This window comes from Gorilla gorilla, chromosome 20 (genome assembly GCF_029281585.2).
Source record: "Gorilla gorilla gorilla isolate KB3781 chromosome 20, NHGRI_mGorGor1-v2.1_pri, whole genome shotgun sequence".
Classification (NCBI taxonomy): Eukaryota; Metazoa; Chordata; class Mammalia; order Primates; family Hominidae; genus Gorilla; species Gorilla gorilla.
Window position 1 is genome coordinate 63,480,016 of NC_073244.2, and position 24,399 is coordinate 63,504,414.

General features: G+C 45.3%; 1 protein-coding gene across 1 annotated transcript; it reads right to left on the reverse strand.

Annotated features, from left to right (window-relative positions):
• Window positions 1–11,929: 11,929 nt before the first annotated feature.
• Window positions 11,930–24,078, reverse strand: SIGLEC6 (sialic acid binding Ig like lectin 6). Its single transcript, XM_063702047.1, is given in 8 exon segments — window positions 11,930–12,716; window positions 20,178–20,259; window positions 20,591–20,684; window positions 22,158–22,412; window positions 23,112–23,390; window positions 23,591–23,950; window positions 24,013–24,057; window positions 24,060–24,078. Coding segments are annotated over 8 exon segments (1,308 nt in total). The 3' UTR covers window positions 11,930–12,542.
• Between the last annotated feature and the right edge of the window lie 321 nt (window positions 24,079–24,399).

Here is a 24,399-nt window from a genome sequence, read left to right on the forward strand (position 1 = left end):
CCTGTCCTGAATATCTGTCCAGCATCTGGGTCACTTAGGAGACCCCCAGTGCTTTTCTATTTTTAAGAGTCTTCATTTACCAACTTGGGGTCCCTGGAGCTCATATGCCATGTAAGATTCACCTCCATCTACCCTCTTTAACTCAGCATCTGTTTGGTACTCCCGGTGCATGGAGGTTGAGGGATGAGCTCCTTGTCTCTCCGTGACCAAAACAGAGTCATTTCAGGAAGTGCCAAGTGAGGGGACAATATCTTACCGAGTTTACTCCACTCACCCCACATACCCCAAGCCCTTCATGTTGCCTGAAACTCCCGCCTTCAGTGTTACATTTGAGTACAAGCGTTCAGATCTCAAAAGCTGTTACAAGCATTGCCCAATTGAATGACAGAGGAGGAAGGGAGACTGGGGAGTGGACTAAGGCCTAGTGGGGGTGGGAGGGTACTTCTGGGAGACCACAGGTCAGTGAGTTCACCAGGAAGCATGAAGGCATGGGGCTGACACCAGCCTAAGGTGGACAGATTTATCAAAACAAAAAACAAAAACAATGCAACATATGTGGTTGAATTTGAATTTCAGATAAAAACTTTTTTTTTTTAGCATAAGCATGCCTCATGCAATATTTGGAACATACTTATGCTAAAAAATGTATTATTTATTCTCTATCTGAAAGTCCATTTCAAGCAGGCATCCTGTATTTTATCTGAGATGACCAGCCCCTCCAGCAACTGTTCCTCCCCTGCATCCATCACCGCCACTGCTGGTAGCCCAGATAAGGGGAGTTCCCTGTGGACTTTCATTGCTGTTTCCTCAATGACCTCTAAACTGGGGGCCAGAGGGAGAGCCCCCAAACCCCTCTGCATGCATAGCCATGCCCCCAGGACAGACACAGCTCTCCCTCTTCTCTTCCCTGGAGGGGGCTCTGGAAGGACCAGCTCAGCAAACCCGAGGCCAGGCAACCCCCAGGAGACCCAGAGGACAAGTGGCAAGGTGGGCTGGGGAGTGGGGAGGAGGGAAAGGAGTCCTTCCACCCTTGATGGTGTCCATGTGCCCTGCTCCTTCTGCTACCCCCAAGACAGCTGGACTGACTCTGACCCACTTCACAGCTATTGGTTAGGGGAAGTGGCCCTTCCAGCCTCAGATGCTCCAGTGGCCACAAACAACCCAGATAGAAAAGTGCAGGTGGACACCCAGGGACAGTTGCAACTCTCCAGGGACCGACAGATCAATGACTGCTCCCTGAGGGGTCATACTTCTTTCACGTGGAGGGAGGAAATATGAAATGGAGATACAAAATTAACCGGTTGTCCATGCATGTGATGCGTAAGGCATGGGCTCCAGGAGAGGCCATAAGCAAAGGTGCTGTGGCGGCAGGGCAGGGCTGGGACTGGATCTCCATCCTGGGATGGCATGGCGTTGATGGGCTCAGGAGAAGAACTGGACCAGAGCCTGAGCTTCCCCCTGGGTGGCACCTTGGATCCCCGTCCTAATCCTGCTTGTCCCCCTCTCCTCACCAGCCCCGACCCACAGGTCCAACCCACAGGCCCGACATCTTCATCCCAATAACCCTGGAGTCGGCTGCCCCAGCTAGATTGCTGGGCACCTGCTCTGTGCCTTGGGCCTGTGAGCAGGGGATGCCTCCGACAATCACCTGGATGGGGCCTCCATGTTCCCACTGGGCTCCACCTCGGTGCCCTCCACAGTCCAGGACCACGACGCCAGCCTCACCTGTCAGGTGACTTTACCGAGGGCTGGTGTGACCACGAACAGGAACATCCAACTCAATGTGTTCTGTGAGTGTTGGGCCAGGACGCCCAGGCCCCTGACTGTGATTCCCTGAGGGCAGTGGGGTGCGGGTCAGGGTTGGACACAGGGATCTGGGTCCCGGTGTCTGGGCTGGGAGTCAGGGGTCTGGAGGATGCTGGCTCCACCTTTTCCATTTATATGGCTCCTGGGGAGAGAGGGCCAGTGTCCCCAGCCCTCAGAGTCACCCACCACCACGTCCAGCTAATTTTTGTATTTTTAGTAGAGATGGGGTTTCGCCATTTGGCCAGGCTGGTCTCAAACTCCTGAGCTCAAGGGATCCTCCCACCTCGGCCTCCCAAATTGCTGGGATTACAGGCATGAGCCACTGCACCCAGCCTCAGCATGAGATGTGAAGGGGACAAACGTTCAAACTATATGAAGTATAGAAGAGGATGTGCTTATGTTATATGCAAATACTCTTTCATTTTCTATCAGAGACTTGAGCATCATGGGTTTTGGTATCCAAGGGGGGTTCACTCCCCCACTAATACCAAGGGACAGACGTATCTCTTTAAAGATGTGTTTCCAAATACAGTCACATTCTTAGGTACTGGACGTTGGATTTCAACAGATAAATTTGGTTGGGGAGAGGAACACAATTCAGACCCTAATATTTACCTTCCCCTTTTCTCTGATCTCTGGTTCCCCATGAGCCACCAACATGTGTATTCTCCAAAAAAAAAAAAAGTTATCTTTTTCCTGGGAACGCTCATGTTGGGAAATATCACACCCTCCCCTCCATCCACAGAGCTCAGAAAAAAAGTCCTCTCACAGGAAGGTGTAAACGGAGGAGGGTGTGGGTGTGGTTCCCTCAGACCTCAGAGCTGACCCCTGAGGTCCTGCAACCCTAGGCCCAGCCCCACTTCTGCCTTTGGGCATTTCATACCCATATGGAACCAGCTGACAGGAACCAGGAAAGTGGTAACGTCTCCGTCCTCCTGTGGATTTTTCTATGCCATTGTTCTCAGTTGCCCATGGGCCAGAGAAGGGAGAGAGGACCCCCTGCCACCTTGAGGCTGAAAGGTGCCAATCTGGGACTCCCCAGTGGATTCAGAGGCCTCACCATCTCCACTGAGAGTGTGGCCCCCTTGGGTGAGATCTCCCTTTTAACCTTAGAGCTGATCCCCGTGGTGAGAATGAGGACCTATGGGCTTCAGCACGAGGGGAGGACAGTGTGGGGCCAGGCAGCATCTGTGTGCACAGCTGAATTGAAGCAGAGCTGGGTTTGATAGGAAGAGAAAGGGAGAGAGGGGGTCAGGGGCCTTCAGTGGCTCTGCTGTGGGTTGATCCTTCTCGTTCCTGGGAGGTGCTGCCAAGAGGGTTCTGGAAAATTTTCTGAGCCCATCAGCCCCTGTGCCTATCTCCCTGCAAACTTGTGGGTTCCCTCTTCTCTTCACAGGAGGATTTCTCTGAGGAAATGTCTTCCTTCATTTCCTCTCCACCCTATTTCATCTTGCTCTGTCCCTACCACATCATTCAAACGGTTCTGGTCAGGATTACTAACGACCTCCAAAGTGCTGAACCACCTGTACAATTTCTATTCTCATCTCACTTGGATGCCTCTCTCTCAGTAGCATTAGGCTCAGTCACTCATTCCTGTTTAAAACACTTCATAGATTGGCTTCTGGGCCACCTAGAGCTGCCACCTTGCACCAGTTGTGGGCAACATACGCATACTCCTAAGTCACCTGCCTGGATCAAACTATATGTAACATACTAGAAACTTCATGCCTCCTTCTACCTTCCTAACCATCTTCCTTATCTTTCTGAGGGTTCCTCCTCTGTTCCTGACACCTAACTGTTGGAATCCATCCTATTCCAACATGTCCTATTTGAAATGCGAAATATGAAAAGGGTCCTATTTCATATACTGGTTTAAAAACACAAGCTACCAATGTCAATTCTTTAATTTTCAGATCATCATATTCTCATATCCTATGATGATAGTGAAGGAGGCTGAGGGGAGGGTGTGTGGGTCCTCCCTGCACATTTCTTTGCAACTTCCTATGAATCTGTAGTTGTTTCCAAATCAAAAGTAAAACAAAAAACAAAAAACGACCATAAAGGCACATGACAATGACAACCAAGAGACTCGCTGATGACTGGTAAAGTTGGATGCCAAACCTTGACCATTTCCTGTCTCTGTGGCATCTACTCCGGGAAATGAAGTGGGCATCTCCAGCCTCACATGTTCCAGGCAGCGCTCAGTGTTTCTCTCCTCAAACTTCCCGCAGGGGGCGTTCCCTCTGGCCCTTTGGGATGTCTGAGCATCAGTTATCAAGTGGTATCTGTTTGCATCTGCCTGCATCCCAGTGTCATCCTGATTTCCAATTCCCATATGCAATCTATCCACAAGGCCTGTCAGTTAAACTTTTTTTTTTTTTTTTTAGATGGAGTTTTGCTCTTGTCGCCCAGGCTGGAGTGTAGTGGTGTGATTTCAGCTCATTGCAACCTCTGCCTCCCGGGTTCAAGTGATTCTCATGCCTCAGTCTACCTAGTAGCTGGGATTACAGGTATGTGCTGGCACGCCTGGCTAATTTTGTACTTTTAGTAGAGACAGGGTTTCACCATGTTGGTCAGGCTGGTCTCCAACTCCTGACCTTGTGACCCACCTGCCTCAGCCTCCCAAAGCACTGGGATTACAGGCAGGAGCCACCGTGCCTGGCCTTATATTTTTTATTTCTTAATTAATTTCACTGTCTAGGACCTATACTACAATGTCGAATAGAAATAATAGGGCAGATATTCCTTCCTTTCTCCCAATCTTAGGGGAAAAAGTGTTCAATATTTCTTTATTACGTATGATGCTAATTGCAGGTTTTTAGATGCTTATTCAGATCGAAGTTTTTCTCTTCTAGTCCTAATTTGTTGATTGTTTTAAATTATAAATGTGTTTTAAATTCTGCCCAACGTTATTTCTGGAGTAATCAAGAGGCACATTTGACGTTTCTCTTTTATTTTGTTAGCGTGGTGAATTACATTTATTTTTGGATGGGAAACCCCACTTGGTCATCATGTATTACGTCAATTTTATTTGTTGGATTTGATTTACTTATATTTAAATGAAGACTTTTCTATGTTCATGAGGTGCAGTGATCTGCAATTTTCTTTTCTTGTAACGTCCTCATGAAGCTTTGGTATCAGGTTTGAATTTTGCCTCATGAAATGAGTGTTTTCTCCTTCTCTATTTACTGAGGGAGTCTGGGAAAGTTTGATATTATTTCTCCTTTAAATGTTTCGTAGAATTCCACATACAGTGCCATCATGATTAATTAATTACCTATGATTGAGTGCCTATTAAGCAGATGCCTTGAAGGATCGAATGGCGAACTGCTGTGTAAGCATTAATGACCACAAAGACTGCGTGGTAAACTCTCTGCTCCTAACTCTGCTGGAAAACCTGCAAAGGGCAAGTGCCAAGCTCAGGTCTTACCTCTTAGGTCAAGTTATGGTTGTAAACTACAGAAGTGCCTTATGACTTCAAACAATTTCATGTCATTTGACTATGGGGACAATCTTGCAAAAAAAAAATCAGGCCCCAAATTTAATTGTATTTATTGAAGAATTATGAAATAATTTGAATTTAAAGATTTGCCTGCACTTCTTATAGGAAATTTAGGGCAGTTATTGGAAAGGACTGAGGGGCTTGGACTTGGAAAGGGGTCTTGCATGAAGATCAAGTACCCAAGAACATGTGGATGACCCCTATGCATGGTCTTTGGATAAAGTTGAAAATCTTCACCCCACCTGCCCCAAGACTTTTTGAAACTCTCTTGATACCAGAATATAGCCTGATTTCCTTGGTCTGGAGAGATTAGTCTTTCCTTACTGGAAGACTCTAATAATTCTGCTTGGAGAGATTGCCCAAGCACAGGAAGGTGCTGAGTCTCTTCAAAACTCATCCCAATCACTATTCATTCCAGACCGAGAATAAAATGCAAGTCTCTTCCATGGGGTAAATGCAATGCCCGACCCTTGAGAAGATGTTATATTCTAAAGGAATTATTAGATTCTCTGATTTATATCAGCAGACACCTGAAAAATATATGTTAAAGTGGACACTAGCAATCTTAGACCAACAAAGATAAAATATTACACTGGCTTAGCCAAATGTATTGATACGGGTGTACTAACAAAAGATTACAGATACAATGTTTTGGCTCAAGAAGCTCTCAGGTGGATGAAGGAATTTGCTTTATGTTTGATTGAAACAATATTATCACTATATTCCAATGAAAATGGACTCAACAATGACCCAAATTTAACGAGGATGATGTCAGAACTTTCTTGGCATAATGGAGAAAAAATAACCCAAAGGTTTAGAGAGTTAAAAATGTTGGAAAGTAAAAAATGACAAAAGTTCAACCCGTACCCTCATCTCCCCTGCTCTTACCCCTCAAGTAGTATACTGGTAAAGACAGCACAAGTGTCCATGAAAAGCTCTGTGAAGACTAACCTGGTTCAGCCTATTTTTTTTCACCTTATATATTCTGAAGCCATTCTTTGCCTATTTTTGCCTTACATATTCTGAGGCTATTTTATCATGTGCAGGTAAATTTCTAATGTATCTTCCTAGTATATTGAATATTTAATCCTTATAAAATTGGCCCTTTTATCTCCATTAACACTTTGTTTGGTAAAAGATATACTTTCTGATATTGACATACTTATGATGGTCAGTTTTATGTGCCAATGTGTCTAGGTTATAGTCCCCAGAACATTCAATGAAACGTTAATCTAGGTGTTGCTGTGAAGGTGCTTTGTACACACGATTAAGATTTATGATCAGTTTGTTGGGGATGACAGAAAGAAATACTGCAATGGATATAATCACACTGCTTTCAATCAGGATGATGGAATTGTCAAAGGCGATGTGTCATTACTTAATCCCTAGAGATGAGTTGAGCACATTGACTTTAAAGAGGGTCAGAGATAAAATGGGAGGTCATCCTACCCCTACCAAAGAAGCTCAATTCTTGATAGTCACCTTTGGATTTTGGAGGAAATGTACAACTATGATTGGCTGCTCTAACCCACTTACTACGTAAATCTTAAGACTTCCAGTTTGGAGTTGTTCTCAGTTCAAGGAAAGGCTCTGCAGCAGGTCCAGGCTGTAGTATAAGAAGCTTTACAACTTGAGGTTTATATCTCAAGATTAAATTATACTTGAATTATCTGGAGTAATTAAGAATGTCGGTGTGCCCCAGAGTGAAGACCCCTAGGACTTTTGTTGCAAAGCCATGCTCTGTTTTTGAGAACATGATGGATCTCTTGAGAAAGAGCTTCTGACTTATTACCAGGCCTTGATAGAGACTGATACCCTTACTATGGGATATGAAATGAATATATGATACAAACTGCCCATCATGAAGTAGGTGCTCTGTGACCCATCAAGCTAAAAAGTTGGGCATGTGAAGCAATAATCCATTATGAAGTGAATTTGGATATGATATAACTGACTTCAAGATGGGCTTCAAGAAGTCCAGAAATCACAACAAAGTGACATGAGCAGGTGACCCAGATTCCTACAACTCCTCCTGGGATATTGCCTTATTTTTTTCATGAAATCACATGTGTGACCTCATGGGCAGTTCTTTATGGCCATTGCTTGAGGAGGAAAACATTTCATCTTGGTTTTCAAGTGGTTCTGCTCAATCAACTGGCACAGCAAGGAGTGGACTTTTGCATCATGACAAACTCAACCACAGTGAACCTGAGAGCGGGGCGGAAGGAACTCCCCCTAGTGGCAGAATTTCATAAATACATTTGGCTTTTCATTTTGAGACTGAGAGGTCAGAAGGACAGATACAAACTGAACCATGCCTACAGCGTTAGGTAACACATTTTTTTTCCTAGAAATTTGTCCATTTTATATAAATATTCAAAACTTTTCATACAGCTTACTACTTTCTGCTTATTTTGCATTAGATTAAGTAATGTTTTCTCCCTTATATTCCTGCATACTAGTTATTTTTGCCTTCTATATTTCTGGACTAATTGCAACTGAGGTTTGCCCATTTTATTATTTGTATCAAAGAACTAGCCGTTCGTGATGTTGTTCCTTTCTACTGAACATGTTTTCTATGCTATGTGCTCTTATCATTTGATATTTCCTTCTCTCCAATTCCTTTTGGTTTTGTTGTTCTTTTTCTAAGTTCTTGAAATTAAAGCTTAGTTTATTAAATTTTAGCTTTTCCCACCCTAGCATATACATTTAAGGTTATATATAGTTCCTCTAATAAATGCTTTAGTTTTGCTCTAAAAGTTTTATAGTATTTTCAGTATCCAGTTTTAAATAATTTCTTATTTGTGTTATGATGATAATGATGACAATTTTTTTTAAGATGGAGTCTCACTGTTGCCCAGGCTGGAGTGCAGTGCCTCCCAGATTCAAGCAATTCTCCTTCTTCAGCCTGCTGAGTAGCTGGGATTACAGGCACATGCCACCACACCCAGCTAAGTTTTGTATTTTTTTTTTTTAAGTAGAGACAGGGTTTCGCCATGTTGCCCAGGCTAGTCTTGAAATCCTGACCTCAAGTGATCTGCCCACCTCGGCCTCCCAAAGTGTTGGGATTACAGGCATGAGCCGCCACGCCTGGCCGTATGTTTTGATTATTTAATCTATGACTTATTTTAAGGGATTTTTCTAAGTTTCCACTAATTATGTACAGTTACATAGACATTGGTATATAATTACATTTTATTACTTATTTTGAGCTTAATAACATTGAAATCAATTAACATATTCTGTATGGTTTCACTTCTCTGACATATGTTGAAATATACTTTTGGCCCAGTATATGGTAAAAAAAAAATTTTTTTAATACTCCATGTGTGCTCAAATAGAATATGTTTTCTGCAGTTGTTTGGAGCAGTTTCTACCTATGGCCATAGACCAAGTTTGTTAATCATGTTATTTATGTATACTATATTGCATATCCTTAGCAATTCTCTTGTTTGTGTGTACTATCAGTTATTGTAAAATATGTGTTAAAAATTGCCCTCCATAAATGTGGATTAGGCTATTTTGTTTTCACTTTGCCTGTTCTTGCCTTATGTATTCTGAAGCTATTTTATCATGTGCGGTACATTTCAAATGTATCTTCCTAGTAGATTGAATCTTTAATCCCTATGAAGTGGTCCCTTTTACCTCAATTAATACTTCTTTTTCTAATAGACATATTTTCTGATATTGATATATTCAGTTTTATGTGTCAATGTGTCTAGGTAACAGTCTCCAGGATATTCAATGAAACATTAATCTAGGTGTTGCTGTGAAGATGCTTTGTACACATGATTAAGATTCATAATCAGTTTAAGGAAGATTATGCTTCATAATCTGGGTAAGCCTGATTCAATCCGTGGAAAGACCTTCAGTGCAGAGCTGAGGCTTCTCTGAGAAAGAAGAAATTCTCCCTGTGGATTGCAGCTGGAGCTCATGACGAAGTCCTAGCTTGGACTTCCAGATGACCCTCCCTGTAGATCTCGGGCTTGCCTAGCCAACTCCCACAAAAGCATACGCCATTTTCTTGCAATGAGTCTTTCTTTCTTTTTTTTGAAGTTCCTTTTTTTAAACTTTTATTTTAAGTTCAGGGTACAAGTGTAGGCTTGTTACACAGGTAAATTTGTGTCGCGAGGGTTTGTTGTACAGATTGTTTCGTCACCCAGGTATTACGCCTAGCACCCACTGGTTATTTTTTCCTGATATTCTCCCTCCTCCCACCCTCCTACCCTCCAAAAGGCCCTAGTGTGTGTTGTTCCCCTCTATGTGTCCATGTGTTCTCATCATTTAGCTCCCACTTAGAAGTGTCAACATGTGGTATGTGGTTTTCTGTTCCTGTGTCAGTTTGCTAAGGATGATGGTCTCCAGCTCCATTCATGTCCCTGCAAAGGACATGATCTCATTCTTTTTTTATGGCTACATAGTATTTCATTGAGTATATGTACCATATTTTCTTTACTCATTCTATCATTGATGGGCATTTAGGTTGATTCCATGTCTTTGCTATTGTGAATAGTTGAATCTTTCAATACATACATCCTACAGACTTGTTTTTTCCAGTGGAAACTTGACTGACTACATCAGTTTCTTTTGGTTACGGTTTTCATGGTATGTCTTTTTTCATCCTTCTACACACAACCTCTCCTATCTTTATCTTTTATGTAGATCTCTTATAAACAACGTATAGCTACATTTTCCCTGAGTCTTACTATGCTGGTATTTTAACTGTAGCATTTAATTCACTTGTGCTTAATGTGATTCTTAGACTGTATTTGAGTCTAAATACAGAATCTTATACTTGTATTCTACATGTTCTGTGCATCCTTTTTTTCTTTAATCTCTCATTTCTTGTCTTCTCTGGTTTGACTGAATAATGTTTCTAGCACCTTTTATACTTCCTCTAGTTCACAGGTGATAAACTTGGCTTCAATTCTTTAAGTAAATTTCCTCGAGATTACAATAATAAATTATCCAAATGTAACATTCAGCATAACATTTAATTTTCTCTGGAAAAATATAAAGACTTTATGTAATATAAATTCTACTTACACTCTTCTGAACTTTATGTTACTATAGTTTCTGGGCTATATAATATTGGTATTTCAATATTACATTTGATGTTTGACCCCTCTACAAACCATCATTTTTACAACAAGTATTTGTTTCATTTTGCTCACATATTTGCTACTTTCTTAGGTTTTCATTTTTTTGGATCTCAAAAATCTAATCTGGGATCACTTTCCTAATACCTGAATTATATGTTTTAGAATTTATTTGAGAAATCTTTTCTTTATTAACACTCACATATTTTGGTTTTCCTTAAAATATCTATATTTCACTTTCAGTCTTAAAATGTGTTTTCATTGAGTAGGCTTTCTAAAACAACATTTGTTTCTCTTAAGTCATCAAAGACATCTTTCTATTGCATTTAGCCTTCCAATATTGCTCCTAAAAAAGTCAGCTGCCAGTCTAATTGTGGTTTTTTGCTTGTTTGTTTGTTTTGTTTTGTTTTTTTCTGAGTTGGAGTCTCGCTGTGTCGCCCAGGCTGGAGTGCAGTGATGCAATCTCAGCTCACTTCAACCTCCACCTCCCAGGTTCAAGCAATTCTCCTGCTTCAACCTGCAGAAGTACCTGGGATTACAGGCAAGCGCCACCACGCCGAGCTAATTTTTGTATTTTAGTAGAGATGGGGTTTCACCATGTTGGCCAGACCAGTCTCAAACTCCTGACCTCCAGTGATCCACCTACCTCAGCCTCCCAAAGTGCTGGGATTACAGGAATGAGCCACTGCTAACTGTGGTCTTTTAAGTGTAATCTGTCTTTTTATTTTTCGTGGCTACTCTTAAGAATTTTCCTTAATAGTTGGTCTTCATTAAATGCTTTCTTCAATTTCACTGAAAGAGTGGAGACTGGGATTTGTAAGAGGAAGCTGTGGAAATGGACATGGGGTATTGGTGACTGGTGAGGAATTGATTTGGGGAAATCTGGATGGACAAGATCATGTAGAGAGCCTTGAGCAGAAAGATGATGGATGGAAACCTTATTTTGGGGAGTCATGAAGAGTTCTGAACAGGGGGTGACACAGACACCTGGTGCTGTGGCCTCTGGGCCTACTCCTTTTCAGCCTTAGAAGAAATTGCCAGCAGAAACCGTCTGTTAAAACAGCTAATCAAAGCCGGGTGCGGTGGCTCATGCCTGTAATTTCAGCACTTTGGGTGGCCGAGGAGGGCGGATCACGAGGTCAGGAGATCAAGACCATCCTGGCTAACATGGTGAAACCCCGTCTCTACTAAAAATACAAAAAATTAGCCGGGTGTGGTGGTGGGTGCCTGTAGTCCCAGCTACTTGGGAGGCTGAGGCAGGAGAATGGTGTGAACCCAGGGGGCAAAGCTTGCAGTGAGCCAAGATCGCACCACTGCACTCCAGCCTGGGAGATACAGCAAGACTCCGTCTCAGAAAAAAAAAAAAAAAAAGCTAGCCAAAGCCAGATACAAGGCATTCATTTACAATAATATACAGACTTTATGAAAACCTTTGTGTCAGGGCCTTTGTTAGCTGTTTTACAGCTAACAAAGCTGTATGTTAGCTGTATGCTTTCTTTGACCTTTCACAATAATCTGGTTAGATGGAAATTATTTCCCTGCCTTACAGAGCAGGGAGATAAAGTGACTTGCTCAATAGCTGGCATAGATGGAGTTGAACTCAGTTCTCTTGGACAGAAGTCCTGTGGTCTGCCATATATACGAAGGTATTTATATAGTCCATTGACAACAAAAACATTAATTTTAAAAGAATTGGACACAGTGTTATGGGCTAAATTGTTCCCTTCTAAAATTCATATGTTAGAAGTCCTAAATCTCAATATCTCAGAAGGTTACTGTATTTGGAGGGTCTTTAAATAGTTAATTTATTTAAATTAGGTCATGGGGAGGCCCTAATCCAATATGACTAGTGTCTTTATAAGAAGAGAAGATTAGGACACAAACACACTCAGAGGAAAGACCATGTGAAGACGCAAGGAGGAGACAGCCATCTACAAGCCAACAAGAGAGGCCTTAGAAGGGACCAACCCTGATAACACCTTGTTCTCAGACCTCTAACATCTGAAACTATCCGAAAATAAAGTTCTGTGTTTACGTCACTCGGTTTGTGGTACGTTGCTGTGGCAGCCCTAGTAACCAATACACTGAGAGGTACCATGTTCTCTCCAATCAAGGTTATGGCTTTGGACAATTCCTCACTTGTGTATCTTGATTTCTGAGTACTCAGTGTCGGTGACCTTTGGTTCCTGAGGTTGCACCTTGTGGAAGTGTAGGACAGCGTAGTGGAGCTCCTGCTCATCTTCTGAGATGGGGCCAGCCTCAGCAGGGTGGTCTGAAACTATGCCTGTCCGGAACTGGTGCTGATGACCCTGAATGGAAGAAAAGAAAAGATTCAGGGATGGACAATAGGTTCTCAAAGAAAGCAGCCGAGGATCAGAAAGGGAGTAGAACTGATGGAACTTTATTATTTATCCATTCATTTATTATTTAATTTTATTTTATTTTTGAGATGGGGTCTCACTCTGTTGTCCAGGCTGGAGTGCAGCGGCATAATCACGGCTCAGGCAGCCTTGAACACCTGGGTTCGAATGATCCTTCTGCTTCAGCCTCCTGTGTAGCTGGGACTACAGGCATGCACCCCACCTGGCTAATTTTTGTAGAGATGGAGTTCTACTATGTTGCCCAGGCTGGTCTTGAACCCCTGGGCTCAAGGAATCCACCCACCTTGGCTTCCTAAAGTGCTGGGATTACAAGCATGAGCCACGACATCCACTGCATTCATTTATTTTAAAATATTTAATAATTAAGATTGGCAAGCCCTTAGTGAGTGTTTACATTAATCAGTCATATTCTATTCTCAAAAAATGCTTTGCAGTGGGTTCCATGACTACATTCATCTTACAAACAGGAACACTAAGGCTAAGAGAGGCTCCACATGTTGCCTATAGACACACATCTATATAAATGCATCACTGAGAAGGACTCAGAATCAGCTTATTGTTGTGTAGGTCATGTGACATGTGCTAGATGTTAAGCCATGAAGAAAGCAGACACAGTCCCAGATAGTAGGCAGTGTGGTTTTCTATGAGATGCAGTTAGTTAAAAACAGGAAACAAAATCACGTTTTTAATTCATGATAGCAGATATTTTGAAATACAAAGCAGGGGCAGGAGTGGCATATCTGATTCCTAGACAGGTACTAGAGGACAGAACAGAGACCGGGTCCTGTAGTACAGGCCACCGGACGCCCTCTCCTGTACCTTCTCTTTCCAACACCCCTGAAAACTTGAAAGTAAAGCATGGTAGAGAAATTATGTAATGATTCCCAACAAAGTGGGGATTTAACACACACTAAGTGTGTTATATCTCCAAATAAACCAAGAGGCAGTACAAGAAATTATGGAATGAGCAAATAACAAGAAGTGGGAAATCTCTGGGGAAACAAAATATTTTATACTGGAGTGTGTGTGTGTGTGTGTGTGTATGTGTGTGTGTGTGTTCAGGGAGGCATTGGTGACAGTGAGTGAATGGCTACAGAAATGAGATTTATGTTCCGCTCATGTCTTTCCTCCACCATTGGGATAATATATTCCTGCCTGCATTCTTGCTACACAAATCAGTGGCAAAGTCCGAGACTAAAGGTGTGAATTTCTGCAGGAGAAATGACAGATCAGCACAAAAGCCCTACTGAATGAAGAAAATAACAGGTGGAAATTGCCTCTCCCTGGGCTTCCCCTGGCCACCTTCCCCCATCCACACATCCCAGACTTTTGGAAGACAGTCTAGGTATTACCTCCCCCAGCACCAATTTTTCCTGAGGGTCTGAACAACAGGAATCATGACTTGAATTATTCTTGGTCAGTTCTCATTCAGGCTATGGTAGAGTAACTGGCACCCTCCCAGCATAATTAGAAAACTATACATAGTATGTAAAATATGTGTTTCACAAGGAAAACAGGCAGCCCAGGACTGTGACATCTGAAAGAAAGGAAACCAATGAGGTGAGTCTCATGATCAAATGACAATTTCCAAACTGCAGTACGTGGAGGATAAATCCAAGAGGAACACAAGAGTCTTATGAAACTGTGGAGGCAGCAACTGCAGTTCAAGTGGGAATGATGTGGGTGGAATTTGTAGAGCAGAGTACAGAGAGAAAAAACTACACAGAGAAAGAACTCCAAAAAATATGCATAGAGGTCCCCTTGAATCTTTGGCTGAATACTAAGCTGTATGCACAGAGTGAAAGGCTGAAAGCCTGGGTACGTGCTGCTGGAGAAGGAACAGCTATGAGAAAGCTGGAATGAAGGCAAATATAAACTCACCCTACCAAAGCTTTTGTAAAAATCTTTGAATGGTCAGGACAATCCACTAATAAATTAACTGCATTCGAGAACAAAGCTCAACAATTTTTAAAGGAAGATTAAAATATCCGGATAATCAACAATGTAACACGATGTCCAGTATGCCACCAAAATCACTACCTATGCGAAGAAGCTGTGGAATGTAAGCAATGAAAAGTATATCAGTAAACAGAATCATATCACCAAATGATGGAATTAGCAGAAAAGAAGATTAAAAACAGCTATAAATACACATATTCAAAGACTTAGGCCAGGCATGGTTGTTCATGCCTGTAATCCCAGAACTTTGGGAGGCTGAGGTGGGCAGATTGATTTGAGCTCAGGAGTTCGAGACCAGCCTGGGCAACATGGTGAAATCCCATCTCTAATCCCCAACCCACAAAAAAATTAGCCAGATATGGTGGCTTACGCCTGTAGTCCCAACTACTTGGGAGTCTGAGGCTGGAGAATTGCTTGAGCCCAGGAAGTGGAGGTTGCAGTGAGCTGAGAACATGCCATTGCACTCCACCCTGGGCAAAAGAGTGAAACCCTCTCTCAACAATAACAACAAAAACTTAAAGGAAAACAGAACATAATAAGGAAATGAAAACTATAAAGAACTGGGCTGGGTGTGGTGGCTCGCACCTGTAAGTCCAGCAATTTGGGAAGCTGAGGCAGGAGTATTGCTTGAGCCCATGAGTTTGAGACCAGCCTGGGCAACATGGTGAGACCCTGTCTTTACAAAAATTTGTTTAAAAATTAGCCAGGCGCAGTGGTGCATGCCTGTAGTCATAGCTATTTGGAAGGCTGAGGCAGGAGGATCACTTGAGCCTAGCAGGTCGAAGCTGCAGTGAGCCATGTTCATGCCACTGCACCCCAGCCTGGGCGACAGAGTGAGATCCTGTCTCAGGAAAAAAAAAAAAAACTGAATTGAATTTCTAGAGATGAAAAATGGCAATATCTAAAAAGAAAAGCTAATAGCAGATTAGGTACGGCAGAAGAAAATAGCAATGAACTGAAAAACATAGCAATAAAAACTTTCCAAACTGAAGCACAAAGAAAACACAAAAAAGAAAAATAAATAAGCACAGCTTCATTGGCCTGTGGGACAATATCAAGCATTCTGACACAGGTGCAACTGGGATCCCAGAAAGGGGAAGGGAGTAAAAAAATTATGGAAAAAACAATGATTAAAATGTTTTCACAATACCAAGTCATATATCCAAGAATATCTGCAAATACCAAGAAAGATAAAAACAAAGAAAACCACACCTAGGCATGTCATAATCCTATTGCTGAAAACCAACAAGGAAAAGAAATGTGCCCTAGGGAAGCCAGACGATTGGACACCCCTGCTAGAGGATAAAAGTAGTAACTCTCCTCTCAGCAGTCTGATGGAACTGGGTAAACCAAATTTGATGTTCCAGGTCTGATAAGGACAGGCCCAGTAAACACCCCAAACCTTCCGATAGGACTCAAGAAGAGTTACAGATTAAAAGTAAGGGTCGGCTGGGCACAGTGGCTCACGCCTGTAATCCCAGCACTTTGGGCGGCCGAGGCAGGTGGATCACAAGGTCAGGAGATGGAGACCATCCTGGCTAACATGGTGAAATCCCGTCTGTACTAAAAGTACAAAAAAAATTAGCCAGGTGCGGTGGCGGGCACCTGTAGTCCCAGCCACTCGCGAGGCTGAGGCAGGAGAATGGCGTGAACCCAGGAAGCGGAGCTTGCAGTGAGCTATCGTGCCACTGCACTCCAGCCTGGGTGACAGAGTGAGACTCCATCTCAAAAAAAAAAAAAAAAAAAAAGTAGTAATATTTTAAAACTATCAAAAAGGCAAAAAAGGGAGATAAATATAAAAGGACAAATATAAATATAAAGCAGAGCAATCTGGTAGAATTAAACTGAGCCAAATCAATAATCACATTAAATATAAGTGGTCTAAACACTCCAATTAAAAGGAAGATATTGGCAGACTTGATAAAATAGGTAGAATAAATGTGATATCTGTAAGACAGACACAATACATATGAAGGCACACATGTGTTAAAAGTAAGAGGAGGGAAAATGCATAACAAACAAGCACTAATATTAAGAACACTACAGTGGCAATATTAAATCTGACGGTGTATTTTAGGAAAAGAAATATTACAGAAATAAAGACATTTCATAATGATAAACAAGTCAATTCATTAAAAGATATAAAAATCCTAAGTGCATATGCAACCAATCACAGAGCATGATTTAACAAAATAAACTGTAAAAATAAGCAGACAGAGAATCACTAAGGATATAGAAGGATTGAACACTAGTGTAAAATAACTTGACCTAATTGACATTTATAAAATACTACATCCAGTATCTTCAGAAAACACATTCTTTGCAATTGCACATGTAACATTCACCATGGTAGACTGGTTTGTCATGTACTTATACTACCAGTTACTGAGATAAGAGTTTTTAAAACATTGACTATGGAGTGTGCACCACTCTAATGGAGAGGAGATAGAGTGGCAAGTAAACATTAGCTCGCCAACTAGACCATCCAGAAGGACACGTTGACATTCATCAAGGAAGCAACATGACCCGGAGAGCAGAGAAGAATGAGACAAGGCAGCTCCCCAGGATTGGCATGGAGCCAAGGGAGGCTCCCCACGATGGGGAAACAGTGAGCGAGTGACAGCCCCCAAGGACCCACACTTCTGCCATGGACCTTTGCAATCCTGGGCATGAGAGATCCCCTGAAGCCTCCAGACTGACATGGAGAGCTGTGTGGAGTCTGGGCAGGGCCACTGCTCAGGCCCATGTGGAGCCCCAAGGGCCTTTGACCTATGAGCAGCTGGGCACCAGGTGTCATAGCTTCACCAACAAGAGAGGCCAGGTTCTCTCACATGCTGTCAGGGTAGGGACCACATTTATGGTGCTGAGGAGCTGATAGATTGCATACCTCACCTCTGCTACAGCTCGCCAGACAAAGCCCACTGGCCTGGGACCCCAGCATAGCCACCTCACCCCTGCCTGAGCACTTGGGCCAGTAGCAGCTCTCCACTTCTCTGGGACAGGGCTCCCAGAGGTAACAGACAAGTCTGCCATTTTTTCTGCTGCCACAGCTCCCACACCTACTCCCCCGAGGCTGGAGAAGGAGAAAAGAGCATAAGGACTATCACTGGCCTCCAACACACCGGAACTGCTTTATGGAAAAGCAGCCAGACCGTATCAGTGTGGGTCCCTGCCCCTGTTATTCCTGACTGAGAAGGACATCCTGACCCGGGCCGCCAGCACAGCTGCCCTGCCCCCACCTGAGTTGGTGGCAGTTCTGTGTTTCTCTGAGGAGGATATCCCAGGGTCAACCCACAGGCTCTTTGCCATTGCCACGCAGTGGTACTGCCCTTGATGCCTTCAGGCTGGGAAAAGAATAAAGACCTTGATCACTTTGCTGGCACCTCCAACACTCTACAAGCACCATACGGAAAGGAGCCCAGTCTCGCTTCCCTGTGGGCCCCCTACTCCCTGCTCTTCACCAGGCAGGGCCCCTGGCTGGGGCCTGCAGCACAGCGGCCCCACCCCTAGATGAACGTTCCCATTGGCAGTGGCTCTGTGACTTTCTGGGGTGGAGCTCTCAGAGCAGCTGGCAGCCCCTCTGCCATTGCTGCTGCAGCCATGCTGCCCTCAGGCTAGGGAAGGAACAAAGAGCCTGATTTATTTGGTGGAACCTCCAGCATGCCACAGCTGCACTACAGAGAGGAGCCCAGTCTCTCTTCCCTGTGAGCCTCCAGCCGTGACTCTTCACCAGGTAAGTCCCCCTGCTTGGGCCCACAGCAGCTGTGCATTCCTTTAGGATGAAGCCCAAGAGACAAGGAAGAAGCCCCAAGAGACAAGGAAAAAGCCCTCTACCACTGGCACTTCCAAGGTCCCTGCCCCTGCTGCTCCAAGCTGGGGAGGAAACAAAATGCCTGGGCTCACCACAGGGCTGTAGTGTGCAGCCTGAGTGCCAAGTCAAGATCTGTAGCCAGCACTTGAGTGAGAGAGGAGCCCACACTCTCAGAGCACTAGGAGGGAGCATGGCTGCAAATGTGAGGAACTACAGAGGATTCATGTGGCTGAACAAGAGCCTACCTGCCAGCCATTATGCTTAAGCACCATCTATTGGATCACATCCAAACTTCAACACCAAAAATATTTTGCTAATATACCCCACTGTGAAACTAAGGACAAGAATTTAGCAACAAATAAAGATCGTGCACAAAGCGTTGGCCTTCTGAAAACGAACAGAAACAAAGCCAACTGGCTATACTCAAATGACAGCACAAGTAAGGGAACATGAGCCCACATAAATGAGAAAGAACCAGTGCAAGAACTCTGGCAAATCTAAAAGCCGGAGTGTCTTCTTACCTCATAATGACCACACTAGTTCCCCAGCAAAAGTTCTTAACCAGAATGAAATGGATAAAATAACAGACAAAAAATTCAGAATCTGGATGACAATCAAGATTATTGAGATTCAGGAGAAAGTAGAAACCCATTCCAGGGAATCAAAGGAATCCAGTAAAACAATTGAAGAGATGAAAGATGAAATAGCCATCTTAAGAAAGAACCAAACTGAGCTGATAGAGCTGAATAACTCACTATAGAAATTTCATAACACGATCAGAAGTATTAACAGCAGAATAAACCAAGCTGAGGAAAGAATATCAGAGCCCAAAGACTGGTTCTTCAAATTAACTCAGGCAGACAAAAGAACAAAGAATTTTAAAAATGAACAAAACCTCCAAAAACTGTGGGATTATGTAAAGAGACCAAATCTACAACTCATTGGCATCCCTGAAAGAGAAGGAGAGATCGCAAGCAACTTGAACAACATATTGGAGGATATTGTCCACAAAAATGTCCCCAACCTCTCTAGAGAGGTCAGCATGCAGATTCAGGAAATTCAGAGAACCTTGGTAAGATAATATATAAGACAACCATTCCCAAGACACACAGTCATCAGGTTCTCCAAGGTCAATGCCAAAGAAAAAATATTACAGGCAGCTAGAGATGCCTGTAATATTGTAATAGTGATGAGCAGTAATGACTTTGGGTTGATTTGGGCTGTCTACTCTAGGGCTTGTGTCTACCACATTCCTTGTACTTAATGCACCTGACACAGACTAAGTTTTGTTCATTTCTTTTTCTCAATAATCAATGCCATAAGAAAAGGCTAATATTCCAGGAAATATGATAATCTGACATATGAGGAGCATAAATACCCCCAACAAATTAACTGGACTACGTATTTCATCAGAACTATTAGATTCAGTTCCACATGTTACTATTTTAAATTATTGAAATCAATACTTTTTAAATTATTACTGAGTCAAAAATTTAAAATGTCACATGTGGAACCGCAGGGAATGTCAGGTGTTAATGAAGAAATGCCTCAGGGTCCTTACTTAGGGCAGCATTCAAAAGGGATAATGCTGAATGGAAATCAAGGTCTCTGTCACTCACCCTGGGGCCTGAGACCATGACGGGGTTCACATCATCCGTGTTTTGCACTGGCTGGGCTGCTTTCTTCCTTCTAGTCTTCACTCTGAGGGAACAGCCCTAAGCCTTTCAGCCTGGTTATTTGGAGCCTCTTTCCCCAAAAGAAAACCATCTCCCCACTCCCTTTGGAGAGTACAGAAGTAATTAAGAGGTCCAGGTGCTCACACGAGCCCAAGAGTTGGACCACGGTTTCAAAGAGACCCCATGCTTGGTTCAGCTGGTCAACGGGATAATTCACACCACCACTACCCTCCCTTTCCTCACTCTCGACTTTCCCAAGCACCCCATTTTCCTCCACTCAGGTTTTCTGAGATTCTGCCACCTGTGTGCCCTTCCCACATGAAGTCTTTCTGTACCTCCCTGGAGCCCACTCTCACCTGAAGATGAAGCAAACACAGAGGAAAACCAGGGTTGTGATGCTAGCTCCCCAGACTGCTCCCAGGACACCACCAGCCCTGCCTTCTGGTTTCCCTATAATTTGAATTTTAAGTGAACTCCAGTTCTAATTCCAGGACATCCTCCCAACAGCCATTCCTCTCCACCTTCCACTAATGTGACCACCCCCATCCAGGACTCAGTCACTCACCGTTTCACTGCCCTGTGAACCCGGAACCAGCCTCTTCTCTCTCCATGACTCCCCCTTCCCCCAACTGCAAGACTGAGGACGTTGTGCCCCCAGCCACTCTGGTCTGGGCCTTGGAAACATCTTCTCCAAGCTTCATTTCTCTGGAGCAGTTAGGGGTTGAATTGTGTCTCCCCACAATTCCTATTTTGAAGTCCTAACCCCCAGCACCTCAGAGCATGACCTGATTTGGAGAAGGGTCATAGCTGATGTAATTAGTTATAATGAGGTGTTCCTGGATCAGGGTGAGCCCTAATCCAATATGACTGTTGTCCTTATAAAAAGGGGAAAATGTGGGTCGGGTGCGGTGGTTCACACCTGTAACCCCATCATTTTGGGAGGCCAAGGCTAGCAGATCACGAGGTCAGGAGATCGAGACCATCCTGGCCAACATGGTGAAACCCCGTCTCTACTCAAAATATAAAAATTAGCTGGGCGTGGTGGTGGGTGCCTGTAGTGCCAGCTACTCAGGAGGCTGAGGCAGGAGAATCTCTTGAACCCGGGAGGTGGAGGTTGCATATGTCAGATTACCATGTTGCAGTGAGCCAAGATCGCACCATTGCATTCCAGCCTGGCAACAGAGTGAGACCCTCTCTCAAAAAAAAAAAAAAAAAAGGGAAAATGTGGACACAGACGCACATGTGGACACAGACACCACCATGTGAAGATTAAGTCAGAGGTCGAGGCAATGCTCCTTCAAGCCTAGGAACGCCAAAGACTCCCAGGAAACCACCAGAAGCCAGGGAAGGAGCATGGAAGAGATTCTCCCACACAGCCTCAAAAGGAACCAACTCTAACACCATACATGATCTTGGACTTCTGACCTTGAGAACCGTGAGACAATAAATCCCTATTGTTTAAGTCATGCACTTTGAAGTACTTTGTTATGGCAGCCCTAGCAAACTCATACAAGGACCCAGGCTTCTCTTCCCCCAATTGTCACCTCTTAGCAGACTCCTGACCTGGCAGCAGCTGGGACAGAGCTGCTCTGGGATGTTCTGGGCCTCAAAGCTGAGCCTGAGACTTGAGGTGAATCCCTGGCAGGGGCTCAGGGAGCTGTTGACCAAGGGTCCGGCTGGCCGGGGGTGACTGTGAAGGAGCCATGGCTGCTGTTCCCATCCCTCCAGCATCCCCTCCCCAAGCTGCCAGTGCAGGGAGGAGCCACTGCAGTGTGGACTCTAAGCCTCCCAGAGGTAGGAGGATCCCAGCAGTTGTGAGGGGTCTGGGGAGGGAGGACAGGACTTAGCAGGGGCCTCTTCTCTGAATACTATGGAGCTCTCGCCCAGATGCCCACACTCTCGCGCACCTCCCCCCACACTCACAATGCACAAAGAGACTCAGAGAGATTTGCAGGGAGCCCAGAGGATGCTGAGCACGGCAGGTGAAATCTCCTTCTGCAGACCCTACTTGAGGCAGCTCCAGGACCCCGGTATTGGAGATGGGGGTGGCGTTCAGGGCGGGGAAGCCCTGGAACCAGCTCAGGTGTGCAGGGGGGTTGCCGTCAGCATCACAGAGCAGCCGCAGAGCCTGGCCCTCCAGGACAGGGAGGGACGAGGTGTTTTGCAGGATTTTGAAGGCTTTGGGGAGAGAGGTGTAGAGAGTGAGAGATGGGGTGTAGGGGCAAGGCACTGGTGTCCCTCTCCTCCTGTGGGGTCCACACTAGCTCTGAGGAGGAGACTAGTAAAGTGGGGGCCTCAGGTCTTCAGAAAAGCCCAGACCATTTCCCTGGAGATGCCCAGGCTGTCCTGCAGAGAGTGGAGCAAGGGCTGCAGACAGCGTTGTGGCAGACAAGTGCCATTCCTGGACCATGGAGACGCCTGAGGCAGTAGGAAAACAAGCAAGAGAGAAGAGGGAGTGCGAGGGGTGTGGCAGCTCCTGCGGATGAGGCGACAAAGGCTGGGGGTGAGCAAAGACTCAGTTCAGGTCTTTGAAGTCTAGGGAGGCCTTAGTCCTGGCTTCTCAAATTGATCCCCGTTAGTCCCCACTCTGCTTCCATCTGGCCCTGGAGAGAACAGGACTGGCTGGTTCCTACCTGCACTGTTTCCTTGGAAGATGCTGATGGCCACTTTCTGTGGAGCATCTGGGGTGGAAAGAGGTGGCCGCCTCAACATCCCTGAGGAGGGATGGTAGGCATGGGGCCTTCCCCTCAGGAGCCATGAAAACAGGGAAGGGGGCTCTCCTCTTTGGCAACCAGGTCCCCAACTTTAAGCTCTGGCTCAGCCCTGCCTTGTCCCCCCACACCCTCAGGGACCCGGGCGTCCTGGCCCAGCACTCACAGGAGACATTGAGCTGGATGGTTCTCTCCATGGTCACACCGGCTCCAGGGAACGTCACCTGACAGGTGAGGTTGGTGCTGTGGTCCTGGGGCCGTGGGGTGATCGTGAGCACTGAGGACTGGGTGGTCCTGGGGCCCAGGGAGGTGGGGGCAGCTGACATCCAGGAGAAGATGGGGGGCGTCCCCTGCTCACAGACCCAGGGCACAGAGCAGGTCAGATTGCTGGGATGGCCAGACTCCAGGGTCCCTGGGATGGAGATGTTGGGCCTGTGGGTCAGGGCTGGTGAGGAGATGGGGACGCAGGATGAGGATGGAGGTCTGAGGTTTCACCCAGGGGGAAGCCCAGTCTCTGGTCCAGCTCCTTCTCTGAGCCCAACATGCTTAATCGTACCCGCCTCCCAAGACGGGGCTCCCATCCCAGCCCTGCCCTACGGCCCCCATGACCTTCCCCTGTGGCTAGTCCTGGAGCTGATTCCTTACCCATCACATGCACAGAGAGCTTGGAAGATGTATAACCGTATTTCATCCATTTGTACTTCAACCGAAAGAAGTATGCAGCATTGTCCCTCCTCCGGGCATCTCTGATGCTCAGGGAGCAGTTCTTCCTTCTGTAATCCCAGAGGAGGTGGAATCGGCCCCGGGTCTCCTCCTGCACTTCTTCGTCTGGGTCGTTTGTGGCCACTGGAACATCAGCCCCTTCCAGGAACCAGTAGCCATAACCATAGTACGAGGCTGGAAGGGTAGTGGGCAATCTGCAGGGTACGAGGACGCACAGACCCTCCTGCACCGTCAGTGACTCTGGCCCCTCCAGCTGGAATCTCCGCTCCTGAGCCAGGGCCCCTATGGAGACATGAGGGTCAGCTCGGCCCAGCCCCACGGCACCTCTCCCCTGGCCCACTCACCTGCCCACAGCAGGGGCAGCAGCAGCGGTAGCATCTCTGAGGCGAGGCTTCCTGAGCTCCCTGCATGAGCAGAGAAGGGGAAGGGAGTGGAGGGGAAGGACTGCGGGGAGGAACGGGTGGCTGCGGAGGAGCGCGTGATCTCGGCTGTTCACAGAAGAGGAACTGCGAAGCCACAAGCCCTCGGAGCTCCACTCCCTCTGCACAGAGCAGACGGAAACTTTGCGACCCAGAGACCTGCCCAAAGAAGAGCAGAGAAGAGACTGTGTCCCGCCTCCCACCTCGGGGCTTCCTGTGAGCAACAGAGCCCGGACCAGGGCCTCCCGGGGCATCTGAGGAATGCAACACCTGTGTCCAAGGCCCTGCCCACCTGAGGTGCTTTTCTGTGCA